Source organism: Photinus pyralis, unplaced genomic scaffold, assembly GCF_008802855.1.
Source record: "Photinus pyralis isolate 1611_PpyrPB1 unplaced genomic scaffold, Ppyr1.3 Ppyr1.4_LG10, whole genome shotgun sequence".
In the NCBI taxonomy this organism is placed as follows: Eukaryota; Metazoa; Arthropoda; class Insecta; order Coleoptera; family Lampyridae; genus Photinus; species Photinus pyralis.
The window spans coordinates 1,078,787-1,101,437 of record NW_022170250.1 but is presented as its reverse complement, the minus strand read 5'-3'; the positions used below and the strand labels follow the sequence as shown (position 1 = coordinate 1,101,437).

At 41.6% G+C, this 22,651-nt stretch overlaps 4 protein-coding genes across 14 annotated transcripts; 1 reads left to right on the top strand and 3 right to left on the bottom strand.

Annotated features, from left to right (window-relative positions):
• Positions 1-2,800: 2,800 nt before the first annotated feature.
• On the bottom strand, positions 2,801-4,244 carry LOC116162156 (putative tricarboxylate transport protein, mitochondrial). 2 transcript variants are annotated; one of them, XM_031475704.1, is made up of 4 exons: positions 4,088-4,244; positions 3,635-3,943; positions 3,203-3,591; positions 2,801-3,154 (listed from the first exon to the last, which is right to left on the bottom strand). In XM_031475704.1, the coding sequence occupies exons 2-4, from the start codon at positions 3,940-3,942 to the stop codon at positions 2,916-2,918; spliced, it is 936 nt and encodes a 311-aa protein (XP_031331564.1). In that variant the 5' UTR covers position 3,943; positions 4,088-4,244; the 3' UTR covers positions 2,801-2,915. The 2 variants fall into 2 exon arrangements, with proteins under 2 accessions (XP_031331564.1, XP_031331565.1); XM_031475705.1 differs by having other exon boundaries at positions 3,635-3,953; positions 4,088-4,241.
• Positions 4,245-6,772: 2,528 nt separating this feature from the next.
• Positions 6,773-9,990, top strand: LOC116161525 (putative nuclease HARBI1). The gene is made up of 3 exons (XM_031474891.1): positions 6,773-7,062; positions 7,113-7,399; positions 9,422-9,990. The coding sequence occupies exons 1-3, from the start codon at positions 6,857-6,859 to the stop codon at positions 9,970-9,972; spliced, it is 1,044 nt and encodes a 347-aa protein (XP_031330751.1). The 5' UTR covers positions 6,773-6,856; the 3' UTR covers positions 9,973-9,990.
• On the bottom strand, positions 9,895-16,806 carry LOC116161526 (THAP domain-containing protein 1-like). 10 transcript variants are annotated; one of them, XM_031474898.1, is made up of 7 exons: positions 16,485-16,806; positions 16,227-16,347; positions 15,697-16,175; positions 15,537-15,645; positions 10,445-10,549; positions 10,372-10,401; positions 9,895-10,324 (listed from the first exon to the last, which is right to left on the bottom strand). In XM_031474898.1, the coding sequence occupies exons 3-7, from the start codon at positions 15,847-15,849 to the stop codon at positions 9,984-9,986; spliced, it is 738 nt and encodes a 245-aa protein (XP_031330758.1). In that variant the 5' UTR covers positions 15,850-16,175; positions 16,227-16,347; positions 16,485-16,806; the 3' UTR covers positions 9,895-9,983. The 10 variants fall into 10 exon arrangements, with proteins under 10 accessions (XP_031330758.1, XP_031330759.1, XP_031330760.1 ...); XM_031474899.1 differs by lacking the exon at positions 16,227-16,347 and having other exon boundaries at positions 15,697-15,858; XM_031474900.1 differs by lacking the exon at positions 16,227-16,347 and having other exon boundaries at positions 15,697-15,858; positions 16,516-16,806.
• Positions 16,807-18,307: 1,501 nt separating this feature from the next.
• On the bottom strand, positions 18,308-21,614 carry LOC116161407 (serine protease 53-like). The gene is made up of 5 exons (XM_031474743.1): positions 21,541-21,614; positions 21,312-21,492; positions 20,714-21,267; positions 18,952-19,126; positions 18,308-18,898 (listed from the first exon to the last, which is right to left on the bottom strand). Exons 1-5 carry the CDS (start codon positions 21,581-21,583, stop codon positions 18,325-18,327), a joined length of 1,527 nt encoding a protein of 508 aa, XP_031330603.1. The 5' UTR covers positions 21,584-21,614; the 3' UTR covers positions 18,308-18,324.
• Positions 21,615-22,651: the final 1,037 nt, after the last annotated feature.

Genomic DNA, 22,651 nt, shown 5'->3' with positions numbered 1-22,651 from the left:
TTATAAGTACATATAGGTATTGGAGCTTTTGAATTGTCAAACTTGGTACACTTAAAATCGCACATGACACATTTAAAAGTTTTGGAATCTGTGGCGTAGCTGGTGATTTTTTAAATCGCCCTTCCTGTTGGTTGCGTAATCACACTGGTCACATTTTAAGTCTTTAGTGGTTTTGTGTGTTAATAGGTGAATTTTAAGATGGGATTTGTCATTCGTTCGGTAGTCACAATGGGCACATTTTAACTCCTTCACCGTTTTATGTGTTAAATGATGTCTCTTAAGGTGGGACTTGTCATTGGTGGCGTAGTCGCATTCTGTACACCTTAAATCCTTAGAAGTCTTGTGCTTGAAATTATGTCTTTTGAGATGGTATTTATCATTGGTTGCGTAAGCACACTGGGCACATTTAAATTCTTTGGAACTTTTGTGTTTTAACATGTGCATTTTTAAGTAGCACTTTCTGTGGGTTACGTAATCACAATGAGCACATTCCAAATCTTTACGAGAATTGTGTTTCGTTAGATGTATTTTAAAATACCATTTATTATTGGTTGCATAATCACACTGGGCACATTTTAAATTTTTTAAAGAGCTGTGTCTTAATAAATGCGCTTTATAATTCGATCTATCATTGCTTGTATAGGCGCACTGGTCACATTTAAAATCTTTTAAAGTTTGCTTCACATCTTTCTGAACAATTCCACTTTTCTCCTCTACTTCACTTTTATGTTCCCAATTAATTGTGAAACTGGAAGACTCTGCCTCGTTCGGTTCATGCTTTATGGTCACATTTACATCATTGGCACGAAAAACCTTTGTATTAATTAAGGAATGTAATTCTTCGTCATGCTCGGATTCAATTTTAACCACGGCAGACATTACCGAACAAATACGCAGCTACAGTAAAGCACAACGGCCGTAATTGTAATTCAAAATTCTTAAAAGAAATCGATGTAAACACTAAACAAGACTCTTTCCTTGTCTAAAGACAAGACCAATCAAGATTTTGACAGATGACAACATAAGAACGTTAAGTTAATCGCACAGATTCAACGAACCCCCAGGTTCTACGCTAACTTCACACTACAACAATACGAAAATATAGTCAACCCGGCAACGTTAATGTGGAAATTACGAATTGTAACTCATTTATCGTACATAGATTCTAAACTGAAGGGCTTTGATTAGCGTAATCCCGCTCCTGCAAGATAGGTAACCCGCCCCTGGTTTCACAGTTTAAAGTCGAAGACAATCACGGAATTAGGTGCCGTACTTCAATTAAAATAAAATGACCAAAATTTATATGACTGTAACTTTTGTGACAAGACCAAGTAATGTGATGATCTTAGCATCCTACTATCTTGGTGGTTAACGCCAACTTCAAGTCACACCGGGATATTGGACCATATTCTGTAGTGGCGGGAATGCCACACTAACATGGCTGCCTATTTGAATATTTTCGCTTACCTTTCCCGCGAGAATCTGTCACTCTGGGGCCACTCCGAGTGCACTAAGATCGTGATCGTCATGTAGGACACCTACGTTGTGTAATAACTGGGTTCTCAGCAGGCACTGAGGGCGTTTTATGGGTAAGGAACACCAAAAGCAATAGTTGATTAAGTTTATATTGCAGCTAATAACCAAAACGGTGCCCCTGCAGAGGGTCTTAAGCGGCGGTTCTATACTACTCCGGCATTTACCTTACGAATTAGGAAAACTGCAGGAAAACCTAATTCGGAGTAGTCCTATACGGGACAACATCCAATGTACAGCACTTTTGAGCCCTCTCGAAACCGGGGTAACTACTACAAACACGCTATGAGTAACCAAAATGGGATCGAGCCATTCCCCAGGTATTACAACACATACATCGGACAAAACTAAGAGATGTCAAATATACCTCGCCGGGCGGGAGGATTACCCAGGACCAGTGGAGACCCTGTAGTCCTGGGGTAAAGTTGTTGGGTTCGGAACGAGTGAAAATGTTAGTGTTAGGTTCACCAAGGCCGTATAAACTTGCGAATAGCTCGATCCCCTCTAAACAAGCACACTTCCCTCTTGATTACTCACAGTCCCAAATAAGCAAATATAATGAAATGCAATGAAATAATCGAGAGTGACTAAAAAGCACAATACACAAATTAAATATGTACACATGCAAGTATGTACGGCACAGATACAGCCCTACCGACAATGAAACATGATTGCCAATACCAACAAACTTTTTCTGTAATCCCACCAGATTTCGGTTGGCAGCTTGTGTAACTAACACGATGTATAGGGTGCTTCGTATCGACAATCATATTCACAGGACATTGCTAAGGGTGGGGCATCTCACATTTATGGAGCGACGCGTTCGCGGCCGCCATTCAAGACAACATGCCAAACGTCGCCAACGTTCGTACTCTCTAGATGGCGCAAATCGCTTTCCCCTCCTAAAAATTGCGTGGTTGCCAACTCTCAAAAATATGTGCATCTTCGTAAGTTGTATATACAGGGTGGAACCTCTCACTTTAGACATTATTACAGGCACAATGCACAAGAAAAATTGGTGGGTGACATTTGTGTTGCCCTGACTGTCATAAACGCCTGCCAGTATGACGTAGACATGTTGCCACCTGTTACTTTTTTAGAAATTTGGATAAGTTTTTTAAATCTTGTTTTGAGGGTTCACCCTGTATAGTACAAAGATCAAGGAGAATTAGTTCAATTTGCAGGATTAATCATATTCAAGGTTTTTGCGCCATCAACTTAGGGCCATTAAGATAAGGACGGCAATAAAACTGATACGAAAAAAGCATAAAGGATTTTCGTTTTAACAAAAATAAAAAATGCTACAACATCTTTAACAATAAACATTTCACATTTACTTCAATTACTTATAGCTATATCAGTCACCGATTATATCTAAAAACCTAAGGCCATACTTTATTAAAAACCTCCATGAAACTGTCGTATATCATGAAAGTGATAGCGACATCTAGACAGACCCGGCTCAACCGCGGTACTGTTCCCTTGTAAAATGCGGCGGGCCCCTCGTTTTTCCAGATTTGCATGGCACAGTCGAGAGTATTCTTGTACTTGTGGGCCTCCAGCCCCTGCATGCGTGTTTTTACCACGTCCACAGGGGTGTTACCGAAAACTGACGCGGCACCTGCAAGGGGATAAGGTCAATCGAGGGGTACCGGTCGAGTGTGCTCACCTGCAACGGCACCGAAAGCGCCCACCACGAGTTTAGGGACCGTCTTCTTAGGGTCCCCCCCTCGGTATTTGTCCTTGAGAGTTTCCATGACGAAGAAACGAATGGCCTGATTCGAGCCCTGCTTGATGATCGTGGCAGTGAGACCTTTGTAGACGCCTCCGATCCCCTGCTCTTTAACTATCATCCCCACCCCGTGAAAGAAGCCCTTGAATCGGGGCTGTGCGCTCCGCTGGTCGTTGATGAACTTCACTTTGACCGTCTCCATGGGAGTTACGGCGAATATTGCTTCGGCTACACCGGCCCCGAGACCGCACAGCAGCCGCCCGACCGGCGACAGATTTCCCTTGTCGTCCTTCATGCGGTTCTTAAACGCCTCGAAGGCCCCAAACCTGCGAACTGACGTGCCCATTAAAACGAGACGGCCGTCCTTACCTCACCGCGCTCTTCGGAATCGATCCGTACAGCAGGACGCTCAGTCCGCGATAGAGCCCGAAAAATCCGTGACCCTTCACCGTTTTCTTGCAGCAGTCCCATATGCCGGCGTACTGCTTCTGGCCGCCCTTCTCGTCGAGCTGCAGCTGGGTCTTGACGTACTCGGTCGGGAACGTTATGCATATCTCGATGCCGCCCGTGATGCCGCCGGCGATGATCCCCTTCACTCCTGTGTTACCGGCGGGGGCAGCCGCCGCCCCCTGCTCCGCCATCCACGGCCTTCGGAATGGGGAGTTGAACTTCGACATCCTACGGCAGACTAAGCGTTTACGTAAGTTCCAAAGTGTTGCTGATAAGGACTTTTTTACTGATCCATTTTAAATTTGAATTTGGGCGTACGCCACTGGCTAATTTAAATAATCGATTGAACATTCAAGTTAATTGCGTACTTACGTGGCTTAAAAACGAAAAAATCCGAAATTTGGGAAAAAAATTAAAAACAAGACCGTTTATGGCACTATCATTGTACGAGAAACTGCCTATTATGGAAATTATCTAATCGACGATACTTGCGCATAACGGGAAAAAATTAAGAGCATATAAAAGTAAACGTGACTCCCACCAACAACGCATGCGCTGGAAGTATTATATACAGAGTGATAATTCTGTCAGAAACACTTCCAAAATTTTGAAAACCAATCTGCATACTTTATAATTGTGCCCAGTGGCGTACCTCTGCCAAGTCAAAGGGGGAAGTTAGCCACAGCTTTTTTAGAAATGATTTAACAGAATCCTTAGGGCCGCGCTAGTATTCATTTGTTCTTTCCACAGGAACCCCGCCATATCTACGATTCCCTGGATAGACAGCCTCAAAGTCAGAAAGTGGAATTTTAGCCACAGCATTTCTTGTTATTGAAGCACAAACGTCGTGATTGGGAAGAATCCTTAGTGCTTTGGTAGATTCATTTGTGCTTTACACAGGAACCCAGTCACGCCTACGGTTCGGGCTATATATAACCTCAAAGACAGTAATTTCGAATTACCCTGTAGAGTTTTTACAGCATCCTGATTTTGAATCATTGATGCGAGCGATAAATAAGAAATAGCTGGGTTCGTGCGTGAAGCACAAATGAATACCAGTGAAGCGTTAAAGAATCCGCTACAACACGACATTTGTGCTTCATTAATTTAATAAAAACTGTGGCTAACTTCCGGCCTCTAACTTTGAAGTGCTTCATATCGGTGGTTAACTTTCAGGTTACATCCACGTTTTAAGTCAATCTGCAAGCTTTAAATTATTTACAGTGGCGTACCTCTACGTAACTCAGAGGAATACCCCCCGGGACAGCACGAATTAGTACTTCTTTCCCTAGAAATAACGCAAAAACGTACATTGGGAGGTATTCCATAACCCCCAGGCTCCCCGGTGCTACATTCTCCATGAAAACGTTCAGCCCTAAGGGGTCTTGTGCAATATTCTCGTAAAGGACAATGGGATTTTCTGCTCCTTGCGTCATGACTCATGAGGAAGGGTATAGAACCTGGGGGTATTAGAATTAGTAGACATACTATACCGAACCTGAACCGTTCAAGGTCGTCCGCCACCTAGTGGTGACCTTGGAAAGTAGGGCAAGGTGGCGTGCACTTGGCGGTGACCTTGTAAAATTATATATATTATATAATAAGATGAAATTTGAGTGTCACATGGGTGGTGACCGGTCAAGGTGAAAGTCGCGTGCCACGTGGAGGTCAATGACCATGTTTTTATGTAGTCTCACTCTCAAGGTCATCCGAGGACAATGAGTCCATGTGATGTCAAATTACGTTAATTTAAAGGTCATAGTAGTTCAATGCGACGTCATTGTTTGTGGTGGTCAATTACATTCATGAGGTCATCCAAGGTCAATGGTCCCATTTTGTGGTGCCAAATTACACGTAAAATTTCCAAGGGCACTGCTAAGTTGCACAACACCTTGACCTACTTTCCAAGGTCACCACCAACCTTGAACGGTCCAGGTTCGATTATATCTACTCGAATTAGTGCTCCTTTCCCTACAACTAACGCAAGATCTTACACTTCCATAATCCCCAGACCCCTCAATGATGGAATACCCCCTCCCCCCTCACCCAGAACAGTATGAATTAGTGCTTATTTCCCTACAACGATCGCAAGATCTTACAATTGGGGCATTCCATACTTTGTCTATGGTTATCAGAAACTTTATCTGGCCCTTATCGGGACATCAACCGCGGCAGAGTGTTCTGGAAGTTTATTTGGAACCTGTTCTAGCACTGTATCTATCGATTTACCTTGAACCATATCTCAGACTGTCTGGAATTTTATCTAGAACTGTGTCTCTTACAGTATCTGGGATATTATCTGAAACTCTATTCAGGGTTTTATCATGTAAGTTTATCTGGGACTTTGTCTAAAACTTTATCATGGACTACAGTAATTAATATTGAACCTAAAGAAGAGGTAGAAGAGATCCCTTAACTTTTTTTGATGAAAAGGTCTCTCTTACCAATGATGCCTTTGCAACAGTAAAGCTGGAACCTTATGAGACTACTACCAATGTTCAGGGACAGTCTACTAAGCTATCAGGAATTTTACAAAATTTTAAATGTGCCCAGTGTGAATATGCCACCAAAGAGAAACTGTATTTAAAGACGCATTGTCTGATACACAAGTCGTCCAAAGATTTAAAATGTGACCAGTGTGACTATGCAACCCATAGAAAATAAAATGTAAAAACACACCTGTTGAAACACAGGAGTTGTAGAGATTTTTAATGTGTCCAGTGTAATTACGAAGCGTACAGAAAGTGTCACCTGGGAAGACATTTCTTTATGCACAAGGCTTTCAAGGGCTTAAAATGTGAACAGTGCGACTATGCCACCAATGACAGATCTGCTTTTAAAAGGCTCTATTGATCCACCAGGCTGTTAAGGATTTCAAATGCGTCCGGTCTATCTATCTAAAATATCTTAAACATACAGATACACTAAGAATATTTCTAGGATCGTCTTAGACGTCCTGACTCTTACAACCACCCTGTATATCATAGCATCGTACGCAACCACTCTAGGAAATTGCATTCGTTGCCTACTTCAAGGGGTACACAAACGCAATAGAGACAGACTATACATAGTTGTACTATCCGAAAAGAGATGTGCCTTTGGCATTATAGGTTAGGTTCACGTGTTTTTTAAACTAGTAAAATGGAACATTTCATTGACGAAATCTTAGAATTAGAAGAAGTGCGAATTGTAAACGGAATCCGTCGTCAATACACAATACGCGAACGGCCCAATTATTTAGAAATCCTTGACGATTTTGATTTCTTTCGAAGGTTTCGTTTAAAAAAGCACACCGTACTGCTACTGTTGGGGAAAATCAATGATCAATTACTATCTAAAATCACTAGGTTCTCAAATTGCACCATTTACGTTTAGTTACTAATCGCAGAAATTGTAGAAATAGCAATATTACACCGATTACTCAACTGTTGGTCACTTTACGGTACTACGCCAGCGGATCAATGTACGTGACCGTTGCGGACTTCGCCGGCATAAGTAAGGCGGCCGCATGTAGAATAATTGAGAAAGTTACGAACGCAATTTGCGCATTACGGCCCGAGTACATCAAACTACCGTCCACTGTAGCGGAACGGAGTAGTCTTATGGACGAATTTTTTAAAATTGCTCAATTTCCAAAAGTTATAGGGGCAATCGACTGCACCCACGTACAAATACAATCACCAGGTAAACTTGTACCTTCTGTTGAGTCGAAATCTGAGTAGAAGGACGTGGGTTCAGACCAAAGCATTGTATTTAAAAGGCATTTTATATATATAGATATATATATATCATTATTGCGTCCGTACGTATTTGTACTTTATTGCGTCTCCTAGAACGGATAGGAATTCTTAAACTATTGCCGCGAATGTTGGTTTGGAATCGTATGTCGTGGCTAGAATCGTAACCAGATTAAAAAAATTCCCAGTATTTCGATATACGAATTTTCAGTCATATTGAATCATTCGTGCGTCCTTTCATATGCGCCATTGTCGCGCCCGTATATGGATTTCGCCGTATATTATTGCGTCCTGCAATGTTGCCAATGTTAATGCACAGTCATTCCTCGTCTAATCACATATTCAAGAGGACGTTGATCCGGCAGGAATTAATTTAATTATACGAGTCCAATTGCTTTTCCTTGTAAAGGTGTGGAACTTAGTATAAAATTTTGATTTTGGTTTTTGTCGACGTATGTCTCTATTGTAATTTACTTGTATTGAATTTGTAAGGTAAAAGTAAATAATTATAAATAAATGAATGTTTTCTTATAAGTTATTGGTGATCGATTTCGCTTTTATTTAGCATATTCGGACCTTAGCGTCAATTAATAAAGGTCCGAAAATTCTAAATAAAAGCGAAATCGATCACGTATAAGAAAACATTCATTTATTACTACAATTACTTACTTTTACCTTATCTACAAATAAAACAATTTTATTGAATAAAATCTTTTGAATTTTTAGATTTTCGCAGATCAGCTCTGGGTTACGGAATAATGCAAAAAATTAAAGTGTACGCTTGTATTAAAATTTGTTTTTAAATGGTGGGAATAGTATAAGAGACGTCACGTTTCAATTGAACCCCGCCAAGTTAATATTTACAGCCATTAAAGGGGGGTCAGCTGTTAACCATCAACCAAAAATATTCAAAAGCGAAATTTAATTTGTTGATAACCAAATACAATCTTTTAGGTTAAACCATTTTAAAGAATAGAATTTTTTGAATTGTTACATTTTCGGAGATCAGCTCCATTATAATTAAACGTATCTGGACGCAACAATGTACTTTCCGAATGGAGAGTATAATAATTATCCTCATTTAAGATATAAAAAGATGATTATCTTATCGAAATGATGTCTATAAATAGCTTACAGTGTTGCCACATGTTGGACGCAATAATATACCAACTTTGTAAAACGTATACTTGAAAGCGTATACTAATTTACCGCCCCTAGCTGCAAAGTGCTGAACTAAAAAGATACAACTTCGTACGGACTGCGTCCACTAAAAATTTGTTATCTTTTAATATCTCGAAAACGGCAAGAGATGTCTCAAAACTGGTTTGTGCTATAGGAATCTGTTAAACCGGTGCATCCTTCGTTGATAGTATTTGAATGATAAAATGGCGGGAACATGGAAATACAGGCGATGCCTTTATTGCGTCCGATATTCGGACGCAATAATGTGCGTAATTGGTAAATGTATGGACGCAATAATGATAGAATGATGTATATAGATATACAGTGCTATTTATTAAGAAGTAGACGGGGATTTACGTGATTGTTTTTCCCTTTGTCTACTTTTAGGTATTAGGGATGAAATGACATGGTGCTTTTTAACAGTCATGTTCATTGATGACTCTTCGAATGTTGTTCGATTTGCCGCCTATAAGAAATGAGAATAGATACGGGGCCAGGCGAAATAGTCACATACGAGGCATGCTAAGGATTTCTTGATTTCAGATTAACACCAGATGCGCTAGGGTAATTTGCAGATGGCGTGTACTTACGAAACTTCCCGTGGACTTTCGGTCCCGAGTACTGTCATTTATCGCTCTTTCGAAAATTAAGGGCTCAGTCGCGTTTGTCTGTCTAGGTAGTGTAGATTAAGGCATGAAAATCAATTTGTAACAATGGCTCGCGTGAAAAAGCACGGCTTTGTCCTTCTATTCAGATTCGTACTGTATGTTAATTCCTCTTTTTGTAGGAGGAACCCAAGCGGAACATTTCAAAAATCAGAAAGGATCGTTCTCGATGAACGTTCAATGCGTTTGCGACGCCGCACTAAAGTTCGCCGACGTCGAACCGCATTGGCCGGGCGCGACGCACGACGATAACATTTTCGACAGCTCTCGTATACGAGCTCGCTTCGAAAATCAGGAAATGGCCGACGCCTTGCTACTGGGCGACAGCGGCTACGCCTGCCGCGATTACCTAATCACCCCGTTACACGAACCCCAAAACCGAGCGGAGGATCGGTTTAACGAGTCGCAAATGCGTACCCGTAACGTGATCGAGCGAACCCTCGAACTTTGGACGGGGCGATTTCCCATCCTCTCGATAGGGATGCGCTGCAAAATCCCACTAGTGCAATCGGTAATAATGGCCACCGCGATTTTACATAACCTATCAAGGGACGCCGGCGAGGATATGCCCCCCGATGTCGATGTTCATCGTGAGGAAATCGAAAATGATGTAATACTGCTCGGTAATAGTACACAAGTACAAAGACAACTAATTGAATATTTCTCAACGTAATACAAAGCTACTTAGATACTAGTTTGTTTTTTTAAAAGATCAACCCTTAATTTGTGCTCCTCCGCGTCAAACTCAATTCGTTTCAATAGCCTCTGCCGTTCTAATTTCCTCATCTCCTCTTTGTGAGCCTCCTCGTTGTTCAGGATGTCCAACTCCCTTCGGGCCACCGCAACCTGCAACTTCACGAGCTCGTTCCGTTCGTCGACCAAATCCGTATATTTCTTGTTGATGCTCTCCGTGCTGTACGGCTTTTGCATTCGTTTCTTCCGCAAGGGCGAATTTTTCTTGTTTCGCGTCACGGCCCAATGATTCCACGTGCCATTTTCGGCGTAGCTGTGTATTTTTGGGACGGCTGTAGACGCAAACTTCAAGAAAAAGGTTTCACGTGATCACACTTACTTGGTAACTCGTGGATTTCTACGGCGATCTCTGGAAAAGACGATCGATTATTGGCCACGGTTAGCTAAGTTACCTGGCTTGTGTTCGGGGCTGATGTTCACACTCTCCACCTCCAATTTGGCAATGAAGTTACTCAGGTTCTCGTTCAAGTCGTCATTGGGCGCAGTTGCGGGTGGTGCTATAACAAAAGAAAATTATGCCCTTTTGACAAGCGATGTTATCATACTTTGGGGTGTATCACCATCAAATGTGGTAGCTACTCCGCACGCGCTTAAATTTAACATTCGCAAAAGCCGCTTTTCCCAGTCCTTCAGATCGTTCTTTACCTCTTCGTCGTCGCTACACACTTTCTTTTTCAGCAGCTTTTTAATCGCCTCGTATTTGGCCTTAAGGTTAGTTTTATCTCTCGTCACCAAAATTCGTCTCGCGTTGAACTTAGTCGTAATCTGCTCCCAGGTTTCGTTTTTCTGTTTCCACGTGACGGCGTCGGACGTTTTGTTCTCGATTATGTTCCAATTTTGTACGATCAGGTCGACGAGCAGGCGCACCTCTTCGTTTTTGAAATTTTGCATGCGCTCGCGTTTCGAATTGAAACTCAAATCGGCCATTGTCAAATGAAAGGGCCGCGAGCGTAACGCGGAAATGGACTAAAAACGAAAAAACATCGAAGTTTGAGTATCGCATAGGAATTCTCTGCATTAAAAAAAATTGAATAGTTCCCTACAATTATGAGCGTGTTCCCTTACCTAACCTGTTTTTTTTACTTAGCTAAATCCACAGTTTGTTTTCCATTGTGTGTCCGAAAATTACCATAGATATACGAGAGATGTCTTTTTAGTTAAGCAAGTAAATAGTAAAGGTGAATTGGATTATTATTGTGATGATCCTAGCCTCCTACTATCTTGGCGGGCTAACACTAACTTCAAGTCACACCGGAATATTTGACCATGTTCTGTAGTATTGGGAATGGCAAACTAACATGGCTGCCTATTTGAATACTCTCGCTTAAGTTTCCCGCGAGAATCCGTCACTCTAGGGCCACTCCGAGTGCACTAAGATCGTAATCGTCATGTAGGACACCTACGTTGTGTAATAACTGGGTTCTCAGCAGGTACTGAGGGCGTTTTATGGGTAAGGAACACCAAAAGCAATAGTTGATTAAGTTTATATTGCAGCTAATACCAAAACGGTGCCCCTGCAGAGGGTCTTAAGTGGTTCTATACTCCTCCGGCATTTACCTTACGAATTAGGAAAACTGCAGGTAAACCTAATTCGGAGTAGTCCTATAATGAACAACATCCAAAGTACAGCACTTTTGAGCCCTCTGGAAACCGGGGTAACTACTACAAACACGCTATGAGTAACCAAAATGGGATCGAGCCATTCCCCAGGTATTACAACACATACATCGGACAAAACTAAGAAATGTCAAATATACCTCGCCGGGCGGGAGGAGTACCCAGGCCCAGTGGGGTCCCTGTAAACCTGGGCTAAAGTTGTTGGGTTCGGAACGAGTGAAAATGTTAGTGTTAGGTTCACCAAGGCCGTATAAACTCGAATAGCTCGATCCCCTCTAAACAAGCACACTTCCCTCTTGATGACTCACAGTCCCAAATAAGCAAATATAATGAAATGCAACGAAATAATCGAGAGTGACTAAAAAGCACAATACACAAATTAAATATGTACACATGCAAGTATGTACAGCATAGATACAGCCCTACCGACAATGAAACATGATGGCCAATACCAACAAAGGTTACACATTAAAGGTACAAGTGATTGAATTCAGTAAGTACATAAAGGGGCCATAAAAATTTTTTATGGCTTAACCGTAATGGCGCTAGCTTTAATTCAAGTGGCGCAATTGAGCTCATAACCAGATGTATCAAGTGGCACAAATACCGGTAGCAAAATGCGTTATGGGGGATTCCGTTCACTTGCCCCCCCCCAATATATTTAAGGATATCCAAAAAACAATAATGGCGCAAAGATATCTTTTTACGGCGCATTTCAGCGCATACCTGAGAGTACAATTTCGTATGAAAAGATGTTAAAAAAAAGTAACTTTTAAAAACGTTAAGTTGGCCCCCCCACTTTTTGAAAATTTGTCACGGCTTAACCGTAATGGCGCTAGCTTTAATTCAAGTGGCGCAATTGAGCGCATAACCAAATGGGGGGCTACGTTCACTTGCCCCCCCCCCAAATGTTTTTTCGGATTTCTAAAAAACGATAATGGCGCAAGAGTTATTATCGGTGGCGCATATGAGCGCATAACGAGCGCATTCATTTCAAAATAATACGACTATGAAATCTCTCAGTGGGGGGGCCAAGTTAACGGACCCAAAGTTGACACTGCACATGCGCAAAACCAAATTTTGAAACTGGCGTCAAATTTGCTTTTATTCCTAGTCGCCATGTATCAAATTTCATTTAAATATACCTTCATAAACAAGAAAGTTTGCAATTCGGTCTGGAAATGGTCGAGAAGCACAATGGGCACTGTGAATGCTGATCGATTAGGCTCAACTTTTGGAATTGTGTCTTATGTGGCTAAAGCTATGCGCATATTGAATTTCATGCGATTCGGTTCATAACTAACGGAGATGTCAAAAGGGCCCACTTAATTTTTTTTGTCTACATTGCCAATTCACGAACTCCGATCTACAAATTTGATAAAGAATCCACCTGCAAAATTTCATCGTAATCGGTCCATTCGTTTATGAGTTATCGTGCTAAACGGACGGACGGACGGACAGACACCGCAAGATTATAAACTCGCTAGGGCATCATTGAAGGGGAAAAAGAGAGCATTATTGAAGGTGAGGTAGAGGCACAATTGAAGGTGAAATAGAGGGCATCTTTGAAAGTGAAATAAAGGGCATCATTGAAGAGGAAATAGAAGGCAGAATTGAAGGTGAAACCGGGGACATAAATAAAGTGAAATAGATATCCCAATTGAAGGTGAAATAGAGGGCGTAATCAAAGGTGGAGTAGAGAATTGAAAGTGAAATAGAGGGCATAATTGAAAGTAAAATAGAGGGAATCATTGAAGGTGAGGTAGAGGCAGAATTGAAGGGAAATAGAGGGAATAATTGAAGATGAAATTGAGGGCATAATTGCAGGTGAAATAGCGGGCAGAATTGAAGGAGAAGTAGAGGGCATAATAAATTGAAACTGAAATAGAGGGCAGAATTGAAGGTGTAATAAGGGCATAATTGCAGGTGAAATCGAGGCACATTTGATGATGAAATAGGGGCATCTTTGAAAGTGAAATAAAGGGCATCATTGAAGAGGAAATAAAGGGCATCATTGGAGAGGAAATAGAAGGCAGAATTGAAGGTGAAACCGGGGACATAATTAAAGTGAAATAGATAGCGCAATTGAAGGTGAAACAAAGGGCATAATTGAAAGTGAAATAGAGGGCAGAATTGAAGGTGAAATAGAGGGCATAAATGAAAGTGAAATAAAGGGCATCATTGCAGGTAAGGTAGAGGCAGAATTGAAGGGAAATAGAGGGAATAATTGAAGATGAAATAGAGGGTGGAATTGAGGGCATAATTGCAGGTGAAATAGAGGCACATTTGATGGTGAAATAGGGGGCATCTTTGAAAGTGAAATAAAGAGCATCATTGAAGAGGAAATAGAATTGAAGGTGAAATCGGGGACATAATTAAAGTGAAATAGATAGGGCAATTGAAGGTGAAACAAAGGGCATAACTGAAAGTGAAATAAAGGGCATCATTGAAGGTAAGGTAGAGGCATCATTGAAGGGAAATAGAGGGAATAATTGAAGATGAAATAGAGGGCAGAAGAAAAGGTGAAATAGAGGGAATAATTGAGAGTGAAAAAGAGCATCGCTGAAGGTAAAATAGAGGGCATCTTTGAAGGCGAAATAGATGGCAGAATTAAAGGTGAGGTAGAGGCAGAATTGAAGAGAAATAAAGAGAATAATTGAAGGTAAAATAGAGAGCACCTTTGAAGGCTAAATAGAGGACAAAATTTAGGGTGAAACAGGAAAAAATTGACGGTTAAATCGAGGGCATCATTGGTAGGGCATAATGGAAGGTGGAGTTGAGAATTGAAAGAGAAATAGAGGGCAAAATTAAAGGTAAAATAGAGAGGTGGGGTAGAGGCGGATTTGAAGGGAAATAAAGGGAGTCATGGAAGGTGAAATAGAGGACAGAATTGAAGGTGAAACCTGGGGCATAATTGAAAGTGCAATAGAGGGCGCAATTGAATGTGAAAGAGAGGGCATAATTGACAATTATCCAGTTTAAGAACAAAGGGTGTGTTGTTTTCATCTTACCGGGGGGGCCAATCCCTCCCCCCAGTCCCAAAAAAAGCTTAATTTTGAGTTACTACCCCCCAGACCCCCCGGTGGTAAATTAGAACTTAAAATAACGGTAGTGTACAGTTATAGTTGTATTCTGAATAAGGGGCGCATCTCACTGGGGGGCCTGGGAGTTATGAAAACCCCTCAGCCACAGAAGATAGTAGTTTAATTTTACGTTACGCCTTTTATTCAAAATACAAATCTTGTACACTTTCATTAATTTAAGTTCTAATGTACCATCGGAGGGGGGGGGGGGGAACGTAGGTTTGCAATATGGCATCTACCGATCCTTTTAAATCGCGAGCCAGAATTAATTAATTGATCCAATTTCAAAAAATTCAATTCAATTAAATCCGCCAAAAATAATCATTAGTCAGCAAAATCCGCAGGCCACGACCTTGTAAGGTCACAAAGTGGAGGGGATAGTGCCTGCTTTCTACTGATGTGTATGAATAGTACAAGATTCCTTAGGAACGAACAAATCCTACTGCCGCATCATGTTTCGTACATATACAGGGTGGCTTATTTTGTCGTGCACAGCATTAAAGGTACAAAAATGATATTAGGTGTTCGTAATTTTTGTTTTCGATGAAAAATCTAAATCGCCATTCTCAGACTATCCATTTGGAAAGCACTTATGGCTTCTCAAACATTTCTGCGGCCGTGTATCGTAGAGTAACCGCTAGGGGCGCTCTGATGACTATAAAGAAAGCGTGGCCCTATGCGCCATTTTGTTTTGAACTTATCATTGAGCTGAATCGAATCGGGGGGCAATCCGCTGTAATTGACTGCCAAACTACCAATAAGTGTCTTTGTACCCGCGACTTACGCTTAATTTTTCGTTTGACAAAACTGAAAAGCGTAGGAACCGCATTATGTCTCAGCTTTCGCTTTCCATCAACCCTCGTTTTTTCCCACATGTCGCTTTCAAAATGTGTCTAAAATCCAAATGGCACTAAAGACGTGCACACGAATTGAATCGTACTTACTTCGCAGAGAAATGTGCTGTTCGTAGGTGTCCAATTCTTCCTTCTAACTTTCGCGACCCATTGTTTTCTTCTTTCGGGGTCCCTGGGGAACACCTTCATAACGTATCCCTGCTCACTTCTATTCGTACACCCAACGGCGGAGCATCCGACCATTATAAAACGCTACAAAAGAAGTATATGAACTGTTATGATCAATTGAGGTTCCATTTATTTTGTTCCTTTTTTTATTTTACAAAAAATCCTTCTTTCTTCTTAAATTTCTACACGTTTCTGACACATTTTCAAAAATTCGCACAAATTTCCAATGATTATGAAACATTTTCAAGATGTCGGCAGCATTTTGAAAATTCTACAAATATTCTAGAAACGTTGTCAAATTTTTCCAACATTTCTATAATCCCTGCCTATTTCCTACACATTTTCAACATGTTTCCCATCAATTTTTGCACATTTTTTTATATATTTCCAAAATCCAAAACCTATAACAGAGTTGTGTCTCATACTATACTTATGGACCAGCCTGTACATACAAAAATGTTTGCAATATGCATAGTAGAAAAGCAAACCACCTAGGAACACCCTGTATATTCGGCATTTACTACTATTTTGCCCAAAACAAACGCATTTGGTATTTCAACAGCACTCTAGTAACTGTAAAAGATTGAGAGAACTCAATGTTGCTTGTGTGGTAAACAAACCACCCTGTATATGTAACACATTAGAGAACATTATGCACTTCCAGGAAACCACCACACCCACCCCCTTCTTAATTGATTCACATAACCTACCTTTTTTCAAATTTGGCGCAGAAAACCTCACCTAACAAATTGAAAATAAACTGACAGCTCAGTTGGAATTACGCTAATTAGTAAGGGAACACGCCTTATGTCCTTATGTCAAATCCTTCAGTTAAAATATTTAACAGGTATTTGTGATGCGAGTTTAACTCGCAGATAATTCCAATATCTGTACCTAGGCGATACCAGAGAGACGTCAATTATTGCAAGAGTAATTCACAAATTAACTAACGGCTGGTTTATCTGGAGGATGAAAGACCGATAATTACTACACGTACACTTCACTTGACTAAAAGAAAGTCGACTGGCTGTGGCTCACGTGCGCGCAACGAGAAATTTGTCGCGTTCATTTATACACAGTGTTATTGATTTATCACTTTGTCCCATTAAAAAAAATGAATACCTGATGGTCAATTTTTTACCTTATCTAATTACTGTACATTAATATATAATAACGAGACGGACCTTATGTCCTTATATACAAGGTGTGTCAACTAAAATTAGCATTTTCACTTGTCAAAATTTACGGACGCTTGGCTTGGGGGTATTATACCCCCCAGACCTTCCGGTTCTACTTTCTTCCTCAAAACGTACAATGCCCATACACTATCATTTTTGGAATCGCAAGAAACTCCAGAATCCTGTGAACTACGGAATATTCTTAGATGGAGATTCGATGGTCTTTCACATAAAGAACCAGCACGGGAGACCTTGAGTGAACGTTTTGAGGGATAATGTAACACCGGTGGTCGGGGGGTATGAAATACCCCCCAGGAACAAAAAGATTTAAGTATGTATTATGTACGTAAATTAAACCCAAGACCATGTAATCAAAACATAAATTGAGCAAACATTTACACAAAAAATTATACAAACAACAAACTACAAGATGCGCTCTCGACGATAGCTCAAACCAAGATGACCGTAACGTAAATAAAAAGCGTTGTTGCTCTCGAGACTGAAAAGTCTCACGGTAGCCAGCTATAAACGAGAAATAAAAGCGTAAAACCGCCTTTAGTTATATTTTCATTTCATTTTGTTGTTTACGAATCTTTCTTGTAGAGCTATCGTATGGGACGATGTCTGCAATTGTTAAAGTTGAAGTGAAACAAGAAGAATTAAATACAAATTATCGATGCAGAACGTTAACTTAACCATGATGGAACGATAAAGCAAGACTAAAACAACAATCACCGTTCAAAGTCCAAAGAATTGGTCGCCGTTCAAAATCCACACAGTTTGTTCACCGTTCAAAGTCCAAAGGTTTCCCGCTTTGATTTTTGATTCTGATTTTCCCAACTGCCGTAAACCAGAATTTTTTTATTTGAACCTCGAAATGAGGGGTGAGAACTTGACCTTGATCTCACACCTCAAGATCATCATCAGTTTGGTAAGCAACGTTTGAACGGTGAGGGAACTTTTGGACTTTAAACGGCGCACAACCTTTGGACTTTGAACAGTGATCAACCTTTGGACTTTGAACGGTGGTTGTAGTTTTAGTATCGTCATTGGGCTGAGCTTGAAGTTGTGAGTGTGTGCATGCGCAGGTACTATCTTGATTGTACTAGACCAGTCATGGCGAGTGTACAAACCAAAACGCGGAATAACATGCTGAATGATTCTTATACAGTTCGCAGTGCCTGGGAGTGCAACTGTGACTCCTCTTAGGGCGGACTTTTGTAACTTCCTGCACTTTGCATTCTTTTTACATTACTTCCTTCCCTCTTCCGACGTTGTTTCTCATATTTTTGATATTGAACTTCGGTAACCTCGAACATCTGGGCGATGCACCCTTTAATAAAATCAAACAGGGCTTTGGTCTATGAATCATTTATTTAGAGATAAAATAATAATTTGAATCCTGACACTTCTCCTCAATCCAGCTCCTGTATCCGTACACCGTTGAGTACACGTCCGGCTCGCCTAGAGCACAAGGATAGCCCCAAGAGACCACGCCCACCAGTTTTCCGTTGGAGTTATCAATGAGCGCACCTCCCGAATCCCTGACGCACGCCCCTTTCCCGACCGGCGCAAGGGTGCAGGTCTGATTGTAGGTGATCGGTCGCGTGTTGGACGGCAGCTCCTTCCTGCACCTCTCGACGGATATCGTCGCGAGATTGACTTGTTGTAGCTTATCGGGGAGCTTTGTCGATGAGCTCGAAGTGAAACCCCAACCTGTCAGCGTGCAGTCCGTCCCTGGCGATGGACGCACGCCGCTTAACGAAACGGGCTGAGTCTGATCGTTGAACGCCAAGTCTTCCGTCAGTCTTAAGACTCCCAAGTCGTTCGTCTTGAGGTAGGTGTCGTACGCTTCGTGCGGTATCGCCTGGCTCACCGCGTGGCGAGCGCCGCCGACCCTCAAATTCGTAGTTCCCGCCACCACCGTCATGACACCGGGATCGATCCTAGTGCGAGCAATACGAAAGTGTTGGGGGGGTCGGGGTCGACGCGCACTTACCTGTACGTGCAATGAGCCGCTGTTAGAATACAGTTCTTGGAAATAATGGAGCCGCTGCACGCGTGACCGAGGTCGGCGATCTGCACCGAGACCTGGTGCGGGAACGACCTGACGGCCGCATCTGAACCTCCGACGATTCGCAGTTCGATAAAACCGTTCGCCTCGCACCCGACTGCTGCAAGGAAAATCTCAATCGGATGAGATCCAAGGGCGCTACCTACCGAAGATGGCTGCCACAGAAATAAAACGTGCGATCATTACGAACGACACTGGACACTTTATCGTGGAATGACGAAATTCGGATCAAGGGTTCTATTGTATGATAATGATGTTTGTGAATTAATTAAATTTGTTGATTTATGTACTGGTATCAGTTAGATTACTTTTGCGCAATCTCCCACTTTTCACCATCCGTCGCATTTACTCCTCCGCAATTTTCCGTATCCGATTCGTGCATTCTTCATGCTTTCATTGCGCAATTCGTTCATATCACCCTCCCTCCTCAGCCATTGTTTCTCATCTCCTTCAATCTCTCTTACTATCTCGTTTCAAGTTTCCCTTGTTTTTCCGTTGTCTTCCCGTATTTAAAGGATCCACCACTTCCAATCAGAACCAAATTTGAAAGGAATGACGAGTTTCTTCCCAATGCGTCATCTACAAAGTATCAACAAAGACGCACCCTTACATCAGGAAAGGTGAAGCTTTTCGTGTGCCTACTTGAAGGGCTTTTTAGAGACTTGTTACATACGCTTTAGGCACACGCAACAAAATTACTTTTATTTAAGCACGGTAAAGCACGGAAAGTAGAGATGGGTAGAGAGGACTTAAAACTTGTAGAACAAAATCCACAAAAAGTAAAGTGAAAATATCAGACGGCCATGAAGTGCGCACGCAAGCGTTAAGAAGTAGTAAAGTAGTGAATCGTCATTACCTCTAGCGGAAGAATACGAAACTATGACATAAAAACTCTACCAACAAGAGTAACTATAACAAAAACTTGCACGAGAAATACACAGATGGCGTAACGGTTACTAAATGGATGGAAATTTTAAACTCAAAAATATTTTAATCTTCTAAAGATTTCATTTACTCGAAGTGTGCCTAGGAAATTTTACTAGAAATCTGTGAGGAAAAGAAATGGGGAAAGGAAGACAGAAAATTCTAAAAATTAAAAAAAGCAAAAAATGATAAGTGGACGATGACGAAGAAGCAGAGGAAAAGGATGGCGAGGTAGAAAAAGGCAAGAAACACTAGAATTTGAAGAATAAGAAGAGACAGCAATCATCAAAAAGGGATAAGAAAATCCAAGGAGATACAAGAAAGTAAAATAAAATACAAGAATATGCAAAAAGATATGATAAAAAGAGAAGGAAGAATATCAAGAACAAGCTGAGAAAAGAGGGTAAAATAATGCCCAAGAAGACTAAGAAGTTGGTATTGCAGAGAACATAGTAATCGAGAGAGAGAGGAGAGAGGAGAGAGGAGAGAGAGAGAGAGAGAGAGATGATGACTCCAAATGGTAATAGAATCATCGTCTGCAGGGTGTTTTCCATACCCATCTTGCTTCCCTTTCCCCTGTACTAGCAACAAAAATGAATCTTACTTATCTGGTGGCAACTGATGGGGTGGTTTTCTTCTTTTGGAGCCCTATAGGGGTGGCTGTGGCAAATAAAACCCCAAACAATGTTTCTTGACGATAAAGTTTATTATTTACGAGTTGGTCGCTGACTTGACAGCCTAGGAAACCGTTTCCCCACTTAGATACCCAAGTCGGTATGCTTACTTATCCAGTCTCGATACTCATAAACGTTGGTGTAAACATCCGGTACACCTAAAGCGCACGGATGTCCCCACGAAACCACCCCGATTTGAGCACCGCTAGCGGTGTCCACGAGCGGTCCTCCGGAGTCGCCATTGCACGAGCCTTCCCCTGCTTTCGTGCGCGTGCAGATTTGTTCTCGGCCCACCAGAAGGCCGCTCAGTAGCAACCTTAGCTTGCATTCGAAGAGAGAAATGGTTTTCAGGCTAATGTATTGCAATTGATCGGGGAGGCGAGCCGACGAACGCGAGGTTAACCCCCAGCCCGTCAGCGTGCAGTTAGTACCTGAAGGTGGAGCCACTTTCGTTAGTCGTACAGGTTGAATTCTGTCATTGAATACAATCGTTTCGTTCAGTTTCAGTATGGCTATATCGTCTTTGTAAAGAAAAGATACATAATCTTTGTGGACGATGGCCTCACTAACGGTGTAGTTGGTCTGCTCGCTGTCTCTCAACTTGTTAGTCCCGGCAACTACCCTCAGGTTCGGGACAACTGCACTAGAAGCATGTTTAAAAAAAAGAGCGAAAATCCGGGCACTTACCCCGAAACACAATGAGCCGCTGTCAGTACATGTCGATCGCCGATAATGGACCCCCCACAAATATATTTCGAATATCCCCAACCCTGTCGCCATATCGAGATTTGATAAGGGTAGGCCTTGTCGGGCGCAGAGGAGCCCCCGATCACTCTGCCATTTTCAAATGTGCTTTCGACCGAATGACCTAGAAAATACCTACGTCGGATCGGATGTCAGATTTACTGAAGTTTACCCCAAGTCTCCAAGATGAGAAGACAAACGATAATTAGCGTCATATTCAGAACTCTTATCACTAGGTGAACTAGGTGAAGAAAGAAAGAGAAAAAAAGGAAGAACTTGGCAGCTTTATATCGTCGTATAGGTTAATATTTAGTGTAGATAACGCTGAGGTTTTCAAGTAAGCTCATAAATCAAAATGATTTACCATCCCTGTTTTGTAATGGCTATAAATTAATTGAAAGAGATATTCTGCCTAACCTACATAAAATGTAGGGTCGACAGGAGGGCCCGATAGAATTTTCCGAAAGAGGAGAAATCAAAGGAAGCAAGAAGAGTAGAAAATAGAACCGTATACAAACGTTTGGTTCACCAACACACAAACGTGCCTCATTCGTCCAGGAGACCGATCCGAAACCTCGGCACAACCCACCCCTTTTTCCTACAATGAAGACCAAAAACCACCCAAACCAGAAACCTAACAATTTCCAACCCAAAAGAAATAAAGGATAGATATGAAGAGCTCTGATCTTTGAGCAGAAAATTGTAGCCGAAATCGAAAAGAACATGGACCATTAAACGTCCCCAACCAACCAACCCGAAAATTAAAACCGAGCATGCCGAGTGCCTCTAAACTTACCATCCATATTTTGCAGCTCGAACATCCACGGGGAAACTTTCTGAAGGATAACGAAGGGTCCGATATACTTTGGGGCTAACTTAGCCGAGAACTGGTTCGTTGCGTACGATACATCATAAGTAACAGGTCAGGGTGTTAGTGATCTAATGACGTTTATTTTTCTTCGCCGCTCTTTCCAGCCGAAATGCCACATTTTCGAAAAGCTCACGTAATGTTAGACGATCTAAAATGGCCGAAACAAACGGCAAAAGATAGGCGTCGCGTCTAGTAACTTTATTGATCCTTTTTTTACCATCACAATTCACCTAGATTTCTCTCTCAGCCGCCCTTCGCCCTTAGATTCGGCACAATTCCCCATCAACCCCCAATATTAAAAATTGATCGAAGCTTGGCAAAAATAAAAAAAAATTCGCTGGTGAACTAAAAACAGCGGCCTTGCGATTTTCTGAGTAACTTTTGCGAAGTAAAAAATGGAGCGTGTGTTAAA

Excerpts from the sequence above, each read along its gene's own strand:
- LOC116161407 (XM_031474743.1), bottom strand. The coding sequence starts at position 21,583 with ATGACGCTAATTATCGTTTGTCTTCTCATCTTGGAGACTTGGG. Across the intron at positions 19,127-20,713 it reads TAAGCATACCGACTTGGGTA|CAGTCGGGTGCGAGGCGAAC; the intron begins TCTAAGTGGGGA and ends TTTTCCTTGCAG. Across the intron at positions 18,899-18,951 it reads GCGGCTCATTGCACGTACAG|GATCGATCCCGGTGTCATGA; the intron begins GTAAGTGCGCGT and ends TGCTCGCACTAG.
- LOC116161526 (XM_031474892.1), bottom strand. The coding sequence starts at position 15,581 with ATGCGGTTCCTACGCTTTTCAGTTTTGTCAAACGAAAAATTAAGC. Across the intron at positions 10,402-10,444 it reads CAGCCCCGAACACAAGCCAG|AGATCGCCGTAGAAATCCAC; the intron begins GTAACTTAGCTA and ends CGTCTTTTCCAG. Across the intron at positions 10,325-10,371 it reads AGAAATCCACGAGTTACCAA|CCGTCCCAAAAATACACAGC; the intron begins GTAAGTGTGATC and ends TTGCGTCTACAG.
- LOC116161525 (XM_031474891.1), top strand. The coding sequence starts at position 6,857 with ATGGAACATTTCATTGACGAAATCTTAGAATTAGAAGAAGTGCGAATT. Across the intron at positions 7,063-7,112 it reads TTACTATCTAAAATCACTAG|AAATAGCAATATTACACCGA; the intron begins GTTCTCAAATTG and ends CAGAAATTGTAG. Across the intron at positions 7,400-9,421 it reads CGTACAAATACAATCACCAG|GAGGAACCCAAGCGGAACAT; the intron begins GTAAACTTGTAC and ends CTCTTTTTGTAG.
- LOC116162156 (XM_031475704.1), bottom strand. The coding sequence starts at position 3,942 with ATGTCGAAGTTCAACTCCCCATTCCGAAGGCCGTGGATGGCGGAGCAG. Across the intron at positions 3,592-3,634 it reads ATTCCGAAGAGCGCGGTGAG|GTTTGGGGCCTTCGAGGCGT; the intron begins GTAAGGACGGCC and ends GTCAGTTCGCAG. Across the intron at positions 3,155-3,202 it reads CGCTTTCGGTGCCGTTGCAG|GTGCCGCGTCAGTTTTCGGT; the intron begins GTGAGCACACTC and ends ATCCCCTTGCAG.